Below are 13,724 nucleotides of genomic sequence, written 5' to 3' on the forward strand. Positions count from 1 at the left end.
ATTTGATTTTACCGTATATACATTGTAGGGCTTTTTTGCAAAAGTGACTCAAAACTTGAAGTCAAACAGAAAAACTAACATTTTCTTTTGACTCTTTTTTTTTTGAGTTTTTAACCCACACCTGCATTTTATCTACGAAGATGCCATTAACTTTTTATTTTTTTTTGTTTTTCGAAAATGGCTTCTTTACTGTCTCAACCTCATATTCTTCAAGTATTTACAATATTGCCACTGCCATGAATAGTGAGAACAACCTTGTACGAACTGTTTGGAGCTTTTAAATGCCCTTTAATGCACGTAAATCTCTTACACTCTCTCTGTTTCAATTGTTATGAACTAAAAACAACATTTCTTTCACTTTCTCTCCATATTCATCCAAAAAACTCAAGCTTTTGATTCAAAATATGGGCGATGGTTGACAGAGCCATATTTCTTTCGTTTTGACTTACGGTGCTTTCGTTTGAGGTTCTGGGTGGTTGGAGAAGACCCTGTGTGCAAACGAAGTCATCTCACCTAGTTTAAGGTACGAATTTGAATTTTTTTCAAAATCTGTTCGCGTAGAAGACTTACAAGTAAGTCATCTGTATGTAGAAGACTTACTGATGAGTCTTCTGGTCAAACGGACGACTTAAACTAAGTCGTCCAGCTTTGTTTGTTGAAAAAAACACTCCAGACGACTTATATATAAGTCGTCTACGAGAAACAGGCTAGTTTTGCATTTGACCGAATCGTGTCAGATCTTTGACTATTTCTGGACGACTTATAATTCAGTCGTCTCTGGGAAAGTTAAAATTTTAATATTTTATAAAACTAGACGACTTACGTGTAAGTCGTCTTAGGTTAGTTTTGTAATTGAAAAATAAAACTTCATAATTTAACTTTACCAGACGACATAATATAAAGTCGTCACGTCAGAAGACTTAATTTAAAGTCGTCCGGGGAAAGCAAAGTCGTCCATAATTTTTTCCCAATTTTCTGGTCAAACCTTGCTTATCCCGGACGACCTTAAATTAAGTCGTCTAGCTGGACGACTTTTAGTTAAGTCGTCTGGAGAAAGTTAAATTTCAAGTTTTATTTTTCAATTACAAAACTAACCGAGGACGACTTACATGTAAGTCGTCTAGTTTGAATAAAATATTGAAATTTTTACTTTCCAGAGACGACTGAAATAAGTCGTCCAGAAATAGTCAAAGATCGATTAGGTTAAATGCAAAACTAGTCCGTTTTCTCGTAGACGACTTATATATAAGTCGTCTGAATTTTTTTTTTAACAAACAAAGCCGGACGACTTAGAATTAAGTCGTCTCCTTTTAATTTTCAATTGCAAAAGTGACCTCTTTAAACGACTTACCTTTAAGTCTTCTGGACGACTTAATTCTAAGTCGTCTGCGATAATGTTTATTGAACTTCTTCATTTTCTCTATGTTTACTAATGTGTTTTATTTTGAATATTTGCAGATGATTTTTAAGTTACATGCAGTGTATGGAGAATGGTTGTTGAGAGATTTCCGTTGGGATTTTGTGGTTGATGATCTCAAAGGAGCAAGATTGTTTTTATTGAATGAAGATTCAACACATGCTGAACTTGTTGCAATGGCTCAAGAAGATTATAACCTGGACATGAGATCAGTGACTGTGGAGATTAGCTACTCATTACCAGCAGAAATGATGATGACTCCAGGCAGTCCTCCCATTCATGTACAAGTGATAGACAAGTTCGAAACTTGCTCGAGATACTCAAAACGCATAGAGTATGTCTTTGTGTATCAAGCCGCAGCAAGGTGGAAACGGTTTCAGAGAAAAGAGAAGAAAGCTGGTGAATGGGAAGAAGATGTTGGTGATAATGATGAAGCTGGTGAATGGGAAGAAGATGTTGGTGATAATGATGAAGCTGATGAATGTTTGAAGATGTTGGTGATAATGAGTCTGTTGAAGATGAAAATCAAGATGGGGAGGAGGAAAATTGGGAGGAGGAAAATGGGGAGGAGGATACTGATAACACTATTGTTGGTGAAACGGATCAGAATGGTGGGGATTACAGTCTTTATGGAAAGGTTCAAGATGAGGACGGGGAAGATGATGATAATATTTGTTTTGAAGAAATTGAAAAGACATATGCTAAGACAAATGCTATTGAAGGAGGAAAATCGGATTGTACCAGCATCTATGTCAACCAGAGTTTTGTTAGCAAGGATGCACTGCTTTCAGAGCTGCGGTTGACAGCAGTGAGGGGTAAGTTTTCTTTCAGAATATACAAATCATCAAAAACTCTCCTTGTGGCAACATGTCGGGTTAGCGGTTGTGGATGGAAGATCAGAGCGAGTGTGAAACATGGGCCAAACACGTTTTGGGTAACAAAGTATGTGGAAAAACATTTATGCTCAATTGGAGACCGAATCGCTCAGTGGAGACATTGTACTCCAAAGTATGTTGGTAGTTTTTCATTGATCGTGTTGGAATCATTGATGGGATAACTCCACAGCATATCACTGATGCAATGAGGAACATGTTTGGCATGACACTTGATTACACCACTTCATACAGAGCACTGTTATATGCACAAAAATTGGTGAGAGGATCAGCAGAAGAAGGGTATTCGCGTCTGCCTTCATATCTCGAGCAAATCTCCATTGCAAATCCTGATTCTATCACGGCTATAGAACTTGATTCTATGAAAGATTTAAGTATCTATTTCTCTCTTTTGGAGCTTCTATCAAAGGTTTTAAGTAACAGAGAAGGGTCATTGTGGTGGATGGAACTCACCTAAGTGGAAAGTATGGAGGTGTTATGTTAGTTGCAGCCGCACAAGATGGCAATTTTCAGATATTCCCATTGGCTTTGGGATCGTGGATGCTGAAGATGAACTTTCTTGGGAATGGTTTTTCACAAAATTGGCTAGTTGTATATCTCATGACAAGCCTCTGGTGATAGTCTCCGACCGGCACGCGGCCATTAAAAGTGCGTGTGAGAGGTGTTTCCTTGGCAACCCGAGGAATATGTTATTATCATCTTCAAGATAACATTGTCAAAAAGTTTAAAGGGAAACATCTCATGTACTTGGTGAAAGGGGCTGCTTATGCGCACACGGTTTACGATTTTGACCGGTACATGGCTGAGATACGGAGTGCAAACCCGGAACTTGCAACGTATTTGGAGAAGGCCGACGCCAGGCTATGGTCAAGGGTTTATTGTAAGGGGAACATGTTCAACATAAAAACAAGCAACATCGCTGAATCTATTAATTCCGCACTGAAGCGAGTAAGAGGATTTCCGATTCGGTTCCTGCTGGAGTTCATAAGGCAGAAGTTAGGAAAATGGTATTGGAAAAGGAGACAAGATGCTTTGAGTCTCCCAACTGAACATAGCCGGGGTGTTGAATACTTGCTTGCTGTTCGATCAGAGATAGCGGATACGATGACGGTCGAACCAATTGATGGATGGCGTTTCTTTGTCAAAGGTGGCAAAATGGACTGTGTGGTTGATTTGGAACATGTAAAGTGTGATTGTGGTGTCTATGGAGTGGAGAAAATACCTTGCTCTCATGCTATAGCTGCTGGAACACATGCTGGTTTGCATATCTCCACACTTGTATGTCCACTTTACTCAAAGAATCATCTGTATGCAGGATACTCAGAGAATATATATCCTATCGTGTCACAACATATTGAGGAACGAGAATGCTTTCCTCCAGACGTAAAGCATGGTCCGGGGAGACAGAAGAAATCAAGATGGCAATCTTGGTTGGAGCTATCTAGGATGAGAGGACACAAACCCAGGAAGAAACACAGGGCACGGAGATGCTCAAACTGCAAGGAAACTGGCCATATGAAACCACAATGTACACAACCAGTTGACTAGTTGTCCAGACGACCTAAATTTAAGTCGTCCAGTCTTGATTACTCGTCCAGACGACTAATTGTTAAGTCGTCCAGTGTTTCGTCTACCAGATAACCTTTAAGTAAGTCGTCCAGAAGACCTTCTACTATCCCTTCAAGTGTATTTTTTTTAGACGACCTTTTACTAAGTCGTCCAGTGTATTTTATTTTTAGACTACCTTCTACTATCCCTTCAAGTGTATTTTTTTAGACGACCTTTTACTAAGTCGTCCAGTGTATTTTATTTTTAGACTACCTTCTACTATTTTTAGACTACCTTATTTGTAAGTCGTCCAAACCTACCAGACGACTTATTTGTAAGTCGTCCAGCTGGAAAACCTTCCAGACGACTTATTTGTTAGTCGTCCAACCTACCAGACGACTTATATATTTACAAATCTATACAAAGACAAGTTCAAATAAATCATACACAAGTTAGAAAATCTATACAACGACAAGTTCAAATACAAATACAGAAATCATACACAAGTTAGAAAATCTATACAAAGACAAGTTCAAAGCCATACACAAATCTAATCATACATGCCCACGAACATATCACCATCCTCATTCTCTTTCAAATGCTGATCAACAAGCTCCGTCCATATAACCACCACCATATTATCCCTCATAGTCTTCGCATTGGACCTAGCAAAGTCTTTAGGGCTAAAGGGACCCCAAGAGCATGACATTCAATGTACTTTAGAGCGTACACGCCACAATCACCATTGTTGGCCGTGGGTACATCTTTCAGCCGTCTCTCATATGTGTATCGCTCCAACCCGTATGTGACCCTTCCTTCGTCGGTGCCTGCGCACTCAACAAGCAGATAAGGGACCATCTCGAGAAAAGGCTCCATTATCTCATCCCATGCTTCTGGTATGCTAGATGTAGGTTTGCTGTCCCTGACGACTATGTGCCTCTTAGGGATCGATATCCAAATAGCAACCAATGTTTGTTGTCCAAGTTCACTGGCGCATAAATATCATCAATGTCCTCCCCCACTTCTTGTTTGATTGGCAAAATGAAGGCATTGATCCGTCATAAAAACTCGACGCCCCACCAGGTATCATTCTTCCTAAACCTTTGTGATCAGGTTCCGATGCTTTGAAGAACATATACTGGTCTCTCCAAGACTGGGAAAAGTTGTGATCCAGGAAGCACATTCGCTCGCTCCGGAAAGCTTGTGGGTTCTCCTGATACCTCTGCCTCAGCACATTAATCCAAGCATCTATATGCTGCATATAAAATAATACAAGTTAGAACCTACCAGACAACTTATTTGTAAGTCGTCCAGCTGGAAAACCTTCCAGACGACTTATTTGTAAGTCGTCCAGCTGGAAAACCTTCCAGACGACTTATTGGTAAGTCGTCCAGCTGGAAAACCTTCCAGACGACTTATTGGTAAGTCGTCCAGCTGGAAAACCTTCCAGACGACTTATATATTTACAAATCTATACAAAGACAAGTTACCAGACGACTTAAAGATAAGCAGAAGACTTACTACGTCTTCCAGCCATCCTTTGGGTGTCCGGAGGATGTGATACCACCAAGTTGGTGATGTACGTGGTTTGTCCTCTTGCTTAGTGAAATAATGACTGCAAACAAAAAAGCAATCAGTTTTGGTAGACTAAATCAAGCTATTATGGGTAAAGCAATCACTTACGGATCAGTTTTCAACCAATCAGCGAGCTCCTTCAACTTAGGTGTGTTTAGTGTGGGAAATGGATTATACTTTGCCACTCTAAGGAGTTTCTTTCTCTTTGCCGTATAAGGAGATATCTGCGTGGGAGCAGGTTTCTTCGTTCGTTCACTCCTTGCACGCACAGAAGCAGTGGGAGCTTTTTGTCCAATACAACCAAGCTCGGTTCTGAAACTGGAACGCTTGGATCGGTGGAAGCGAAGCTCGGTTGTTGATCGTTGGAAGCGAAGCTCGGTTGGTCAGTGGAAGTGAGAGGAACAATCTCTTTGGAGGTGACACCATCTGCTTTATCCTCCGGCAAGATCTTATATACCGAGATCGCCTCATCTGCTGTATCCTCCGGCAACAATCTCTGCAATAAAAGTTGCACACAAGTTAACCCTGGACGACTTAAATAAAAGTTGTCTAGACGACTAGTTGACCCTGGACGACTTAAATAAAAGTTGTCTGGACGACTAGTTGACCCTGGACGACTTAAACGTAAGTTGTCTGGACGACTTAAACGTAAGTTGATACTAACCTCTTTGGGCAGAGGAGAAGACTGTTTCTTTTGAGGAGTAGGCTGTTTCGTTTGAGGAGAAGGCTGTTTCTTTTGAGTAGTAGGCTTTACCTTTTGAGGAGTAGGCTGTCTGGTTTCAGGAGTAGGATGATTGGTTTGAAGTGTAGGCTGATCCTTTTGAGGAGTAGGCTGTCTGATTTGAGGAGTAGGCTGTTTGTTACTAACCCCGGTTTCTTTGGCTTGAGGGGTAGGCTGTTTGTTACTAACCCCGGTTTCTTTGGCTTGAGGGGTAGGCTGTTTGTTACTAACCCCGGTTTATTTGGCTTGAGGGGTAGGGGTAGCCTGATTGGTGACACCAACCTTCTTCTCCACAGCTTCCAATCTATCGGACATCTTCCTAATCTCCCTGATGCACTTCTTAAACCCATCTTTCATCATGTCAACTACGTCCTTCATGACAGCTTCCAATCTATCGGACATCACGTCCTTGAACATATTTTCCAACTCCTCTCTGGTCACCCAACTAGCCTCTTCTCTAGCCTCTTCTCTAGCCTCTTTAGGAGCCTCTTTACGAGCTTTCTTCCGAGGTCTCTGATTGTCTTCCTCCTCCTCCTCCACCTCCACCACAACCATCTCTTTGGCTCTTTTCGATGGAGTCACAACCTTAGGTTTTGTACCAGTGACTTCCCAGCAATCCATGGTCCACTTCCACGGTCTCCGATCATACATGACTTTAATGATGTTCTCCGCGGGCACGTCCTCAACCTCAGAGTCCTATTTTGGCCACATTTCACTAATGTCCTTCTCAACAAAGTTGATCACGCGGGTCTGCAGTAAATAGAAGAAGAATCGAGTTAGATATTTGAAACAAAATACTAAATAGACGACTTAATTATAAGTCATCTACTAAGTCGTCCAGCTGGAAGACCTTCCAGACGACTTATTATAAGTCGTCTACTAAGTCGTCCAGCTGGAAGACCTTCCAGACGACTTATTATAAGTCGTCTACTAAGTCGTCCAGCTGGAAGACCTTCCAGACGACTTATAATAAGTCGTCTACTAAGTCGTCCAGCTGGAAGACTTTCCAGACGACTTATTATAAGTCGTCTACTAAGTCGTCCAGCTGGAAGACCTTCCAGACGACTTATAATAAGTCGTCTACTAAGTCGTCCAGCTGGAAGACTTTCCAGACAACTTAATTAAGTGAAGATGGAAAGGTACCTGACTCAAGATAGCAGCTTTCATGAATCTGCGGCCTCTGCTGCTCTCATAAGCCAGAATCGGTGGAAGCGGACTGTTTTCTCTGAGACTACCAATACTAGCACCCATTCCCGGCAGAGCTGTGTACGCCCAGACCTGAAGAACTTGTATAAACCCATCCACGGTGTAACAGCCAGTAATCTCTTTGTTCCACAAAGAGTCCATCAGCACCTTAAACGCGACTCTCCCCCATGGATAATTCTCAAACCGTTCTAAATCCATCACTAGCCTTGCCAGAGTAGCTCGTGTAGCGGCTGAAAACTTTCTCCCTTCAATGAATCCAGTGAAGATGGAAAGGTACGTGAGCCGCTTGCGATCTTCCGTGGACCAATCCCCGCATATCTTCAGTGCATCTATTATCTGATCAGTAGTTGGCCCAGCTTCCAAATGAACTCCCATCATCCCCCAGAAAGAAACCATCTCTGGGGTAACTTCACATTTTGGTGTCTCAAGGTCCTCGATGTACTCGCAGTTTAGACCAGTGATCATTTCACTCTAACAGTGAAAACCTCACAGGTTCTGGACCAACGAGAGACCACATCTCGTACTTCTTCTTAATGTCCAGCTTTAAACAGAGCATGTGGTGAACCAGCCTTGAAGCCCAACCAAATCCCTGCTCCTTGAACTTGATGAAAACTCCCAATCTCGACTCCTTGAGCTCTTCAAATTCTTTCTCAGTGAGAGCTCCCTTAAGAGCAGCATGCAACCTGTTGTTATCCGAATGATACGAAATGCTATGTTGGGGTTCTGGCTCTTCCCCTAATGTGTATAACCTACGGGGGAGTTCTGGAATATCCATCCTTTTTGTCTGCAAAAAAATCAAAGACAACAATAGAAGTCAGAACACAAGCTAAATCAATCACGCCTTAATTGTTACTCCAGACGACTTTAATATAAGTCGTTTGGAAAGTCGTCCAACTGGACGACTTAGTTGACGACTTATATTTAAGTCGTCTGAAAAGTCTTCCAAATGGACGACTTATATTTAAGTCGTCTACTAAGTCGTCCAGTTGGAAGACTTTCCAGACGACTTACTTACAAGTCTTCCATTAGAAAAATTTCAAGCGGACCTGATTAGTCGCAAAAGGAGTTGGAGTACTCGTCATTGTGGTTATAGATCTGAAAAATAAACATGAAACGGTGAGAATGAGTAAATTGATAGAGACAACGTTTTATGTTCATCTTTTCCTCGAGATTGATGACTTACCGGCGTTAGGGTTTACAGAGAAACGGCGCTACGGTTTACAGAGAAGAAGCGGCGGCGCTAGGGTTTAGAAGAAGCGGCGGTGCTAGCTAGTGTTTAGAAGAAGCGGCGGTGAGAACGTTGGTGAGCACGGTGGCGAGGGTGACGGTTTGTTCGGAAATAGTGGAAGCGGGGGCGCTAGGGTTTAGAGGAATCGGCGGCGCTAGGGTTAGAAGAAGCTGCGGCGACAACGGTGAGAATGAAGTGAGATAGATAGCCGACGTTGAGAACGATGGTTTGTTCGGAAATAGTGGGAATTCGAATCGCCTTTGATATCGCCGGTGAGAGAGAACTGTTAGGGTTTCTGAATTTCGCGGAAAATGAAACAAAAAAAAACTCACCTTATATATTGGGTAAATAATCCGGTTAGCTTTAAAAGTACATTGGTAAACTTTAAGGTTTGGTCCGGTTTAGACGACTTATTCTGGCTGATAATGTACATCAGACGACCTAATATTTAGTCGTCTGTGCACAGAAGACTAAATATTAAGTCGTCCCAGACCCTAAAATGAACCCCTAAACTAAAATGACTAAATTAACTTACTAACCACGTTATAAAATCAAATTATACTTCAATAGTGTTTACTATCACTACAAAAAAAGTCCACATTGATAGCATATTACGATAGCTCGTTTTACCAAACTGCTGTTGTTTGTGTGTAAAAAAAATCGTAACTCTATAATAGCATTATATTAACGCTATGGAAAAGTTTTACTAAGCGGGAAGCTAAATGTGATTTTCCGCGTGACACTTAGCGAAAATCAGAAAATTTCCCTCTCTCTCATCTCTCATTTCCCTCTCATATCTCATTTACCTCTCTCATCTCTCTTATTTCCCCTCTTTTCTCTTAGAACCCTAGGAAAAATCGATTTCGATTCAACAACTTAGAAAACCTAATTACCATATTCCAACCACAAATTCATCTGACTTTTCCATCACATAAGGTATCCTTGCTTCAATTGCGAGGTCTTACTCGATTTCGAGCTCTAATCGTTTTCGATTTTGCCTTGCTTTGGTTTCGTTTTCGATTTTCTGTTAACACTTGTTCTTGAATCTTCTTGAGGTCCTTCAAGAAGATACAGTAAGGAAGATGTCCACGAGGGAACTGGAGAGATTGGGCCGTTGCCTACAAATTTAGACATGGAAGTTGACACTGATGACGCCGACAATGCCAGAACTGATTGTGAAGGAATTTATGTGTGAAGCATATCCTTTTTTAGTTCTCTTGTCCTTTGTGTGTGATTGGTCTTTGATTGTTTGAGTTATTGTGTGCTTGATGTGTGTTTACTATTTAGTTCTTGTGGTCTTAGTATGGCTTTTTGAGTTTTTTTGTGTGTGTGATGTTTGTTTAGTATTTGGATTGTAGTTAACTCTTCCTTTCATGATCTTTTTCAGGTAACTTGAGATGGGACCTAAAAAGGTGAAAAGAGGAAAGAAAAAAGTCAAGAAAGTAATACATCAAGATGAGGAAGTTGAGTTCGTGTGTACTGTACAAGCTGGAGCTGATTTACGAGACACAGAGCATGTACAAGACCCTAAAGAAACTGTACAAGACCAAGACCCTGAAGAAACCCTACAAGAACAAGTACCAGAAGAGGCTGAAAGTGTACCAGAACAAGCACTTCCAACTGATGTGCCAGAAGAGCAGCACAACGCCGAAGAGCCTCAAGGAGAACTCGAACTAGGTACAGATCAAGAACCTGTAGATGGAAGATCCCGTAAGAGAAAGCGTGGACCTACCAAGATGAAAGACCTAGCCAAAGATCCAAATACCAGAGTTCATGTTGATTTCAATTCTCTGGGAGAACCTTATGGTGAGGGTTCTGTGAAGTTGTCGTCATATCTAGGTCCTTTGGTAAGGGAGCACGTTCCTGTCACACTTGAAAGTTGGAAAAAGCTTACAGACGAAGTGAAGACTATGCTCTGGAAATCGGTCCAGGTGAGAGTTTCTATAGAATGAGCACAAGTAAATAACAGAACTGATTTCCATTATATGTGATTGCAGGCTAGGTTTGAAATTGATGATGATTACCAAAGGGATGCTTTGCTTAAGCATATGGGAGCCTTGTGGAGGTCATCCAAGTCACGCCTAGTGACACAAATTAATGACTCCGAGAATAACCAGCAAAGGATGAAGTTAAGACCTAAGAATGTTCCTCCGGTTGAGTGGCGGAAATTTGTAAAGCTTAAAACTAGCCAAGAATTTAAGGTATGCTTCTCAAATTGAGTACAATATTTATCTGAAAATAGATTACATGCTAAAAACCATATGATAGGTCTTGAGTGATAGCTACAAAGATAGAAGAAGCAAGCAGATTCCTCACACATGCAGTCGCAAGGGAATGGTTAGACTTGCTGAAGAGATGGTCAGTATACTTTCTTCCTGTTGTTTCATTAGTCTTTCTTTAGCATAAGGATATTTACACTGGCTACGTTTTCGTAGAAAAAAAATTCTGATAACCCATCTGGAGTTTCAAGGCTTAAAATCTGGGTCAAATCACGTACCAGAAAAGATGGAACTCCTATTAACACAAATGCAGCTGAGAAGATTGTGAGTTTTAAACATATATTTCTTATCATGATTTTGTTCTGTATTTTTTTATATCACACAATCTGATAATGTCTTTCGTTTGTTTTCTGATGTGAAGCAAAAGGCAGCTGAGCTTGTTAATGTTGCTAAAAACAGAGATGAGGATACACTCGTCCAACTGTTAGGACCTGATAATCATGGGCGTTTGAGAGTGATGGGTAGAAATATGAGTAAGACCAAATTAGCTTGTTTCCAAGTTAAGAACAAGACTATGTCAGAGATGCAAGAGAAGCAAATTGAGCTAGAGGAAACGGTTGAGCACCTACGAGCTCAACTTGCCAAAGTTCAAAACCAGGTCGGAGAAGAAAATGAAGTGGGTGAAAACTCTGCTGCAAGAGTAAGTCTACGTAGCTTAGATCAATGTTTTGTTTAAACTTGACAATCTCACATTTTTTACTTCTGACCTTGTTACAGAGTGTGAACAAAAAAACACAGAAGAGGTGTCTTATTATTGATTGGGCTGATGAAGATGGAAATGTTGCTGAGGGGCGTATTATCTCTTCAGACCCAGAAGATATTATGAATGACAGTCGATTAGGCCCTACGGATGTCAAAGTTTTTGTTGATTCTGCTACTGAACCAGATGCTTACCTCTGGAGACCTGCGAGAAACATGTGCACGATTAAAGAAGCTGTTGGTCATATCATTGCATGGCCTAAGAACAAATGTGTTGAACTAGGTCAAGGCCTCCAACCAGAAGACATTGCACCACTGGTAACGTTTTTTGTTGTGTTATATAAGTAGTTAATGTTGGAAATAAGAATAATGATTTGGTCTTTCATGATATAGTTTTGTCAATGTCTGTGACAGGGCTCAAAAGCAAACTCTCTCAACAAGTGCAAACTACTTGATTTATCCGATGATAGTGTAGTTGTTGGTGAAGGACGTTGGCAGACACAAGAACCAAAAGCATTGGTTAATGGCATTCCCCTCGGTCCAAAAGCAGTTAAAGTCTTTCTTGATGTCATACTTGAACCTCAAACTTTTTTATGGAGGCCTACGTCAGACGTCGCATACCTTGAGGATTGCTTGATGTCTTTCATCTCATGGCCTGCTCGGAAAGTTGTCTTCGAAAACCCACCTGAAGGAACAAGAAATTCTCCTACACAGCACACTGCATCCTCAGTAGGAAACATAAGAGAAACAGTTCTAAAAGTTCCATCCATCAGTTCTAAGTTTCCTACATCCACAGCTCCTACTGAGAAATCTCCATCAAGCCAGGTAACTTTTATTGTAGTCTTTAATAACATTGTTCTTATGACTGTCTGGGTTTGAAATAGTTATGTATATTAAACATGACAGCTAAATCATGGATCGGAAGCTGTACAAGTTAATAAGAAGTGCAAACTGATGGACATTAGTGGAAGGAAACGGGTTGTTGCCGAAGGACGTGTGCATTCAACAGACCCAAATCAAATGGTACACTTTGTACGATTGGGTCCGAATGCAGCTAGAGTGTGGGTTGATGCAGTGATGGTAGATGATGCAGACGTTTGGAGGAAGTCTGATGAAATCGAGTCTTTGAAAGATGCACATGGTTCATCTATTGCATGGCCAGTTGATAAATTGGTCATATTTTAAGATGCACATGTAAGTCTGCTTCTTTATGGTTACATTCTTTCATATGCAATTGCTAAACTGATGAGATTTTTTTATTGTTGCAGCATGCAGGGGATGAAGAAGTTTGGTCCAGAAATAGCTAGTTTTAGACTAGGCTAAAAAATTTTCAATCGGCTGTTATGTTTTCAATCGGCTCTTTCTGTTTCTGGTACTTGAACTTATGACTTATGTAAAATCACCATCTTGTATGAATGTTTGGGTGTTCTAATGAAGGATGTTTGGTAGTTTATATGGTGTCTGTATAAGAGCAAAATTTATTATAGCAAATACAAATACAATAAGCATAGCACATCCAACGAACCAACAATAGCAAAAAAAAAAATTGTTCTCCAATATAATAACGTTTATAAATAGCTACGAAACAAACTTTCATAACACATAATAAATCATAACAAAATTAATTATAGCATATACAAACAGCTATTGTCGAAGGACCTATAATGGCACTAAACATGACTCGTAATCAATTTGTAACATAAAAAACTCGTCTTATAATTACACTAAACACAGCTTCCGTTTATTGCCATCGTATTGTAACATTACATAGCGTCAAAAAAAAAAGCTATCGTAGAGGGGATACCTATGATGGCTGCCGATGACATAGCAGATGATAAAACGCTATCAAAGGGCTACGATAGCGTTTATCGTGAGCTAAGAATGTACATATTTCTTGTAGTGTATATACAGAAATGAACACGCTTAGGTAATTTTAAAAATTTTCAAAAACGGTTTTAATGCTTTCCAAAATCTAACCCTAAGAACACATACAATACTACAACATATGTTGATGAAACATAAACTAAAGAATATCATGACTCACTACTTTCACTCATCTGGACGGAAAACAATTGAAATTTGTTATATATTAATTTATATCTCTTAAGACATATGTTAATTACATAATTCCAATTTTTCACTTATCAAAATATTTTTT

General features: G+C 40.2%; 1 protein-coding gene across 1 annotated transcript; it reads left to right on the forward strand.

The window, feature by feature from the left end:
• Nucleotides 1-10,190: 10,190 nt before the first annotated feature.
• Nucleotides 10,191-13,017, forward strand: LOC130510571 (uncharacterized). Its single transcript, XM_057007011.1, has 9 exons — nt 10,191-10,519; nt 10,586-10,789; nt 10,857-10,946; nt 11,024-11,131; nt 11,229-11,507; nt 11,585-11,884; nt 11,981-12,391; nt 12,473-12,760; nt 12,835-13,017. Exons 1-8 carry the CDS (start codon nt 10,325-10,327, stop codon nt 12,749-12,751), a joined length of 1,866 nt encoding a protein of 621 aa, XP_056862991.1. The 5' UTR covers nt 10,191-10,324; the 3' UTR covers nt 12,752-12,760; nt 12,835-13,017.
• The last annotated feature ends 707 nt before the right edge of the window (nt 13,018-13,724 follow it).

The sequence above is a fragment of the Raphanus sativus genome, chromosome 4, assembly GCF_000801105.2.
Source record: "Raphanus sativus cultivar WK10039 chromosome 4, ASM80110v3, whole genome shotgun sequence".
Taxonomy (NCBI): Eukaryota; Viridiplantae; Streptophyta; class Magnoliopsida; order Brassicales; family Brassicaceae; genus Raphanus; species Raphanus sativus.

Bases quoted from the DNA above. Each gene is read 5' to 3' on its own strand.
- LOC130510571 (XM_057007011.1), top strand. From the start codon at position 10,325: ATGAAAGACCTAGCCAAAGATCCAAATACCAGAGTTCATGTTGATTTC. The intron at 10,520-10,585 runs GTGAGAGTTTCT...ATGTGATTGCAG, and splicing joins TGCTCTGGAAATCGGTCCAG to GCTAGGTTTGAAATTGATGA. The intron at 12,392-12,472 runs GTAACTTTTATT...TAAACATGACAG, and splicing joins AGAAATCTCCATCAAGCCAG to CTAAATCATGGATCGGAAGC.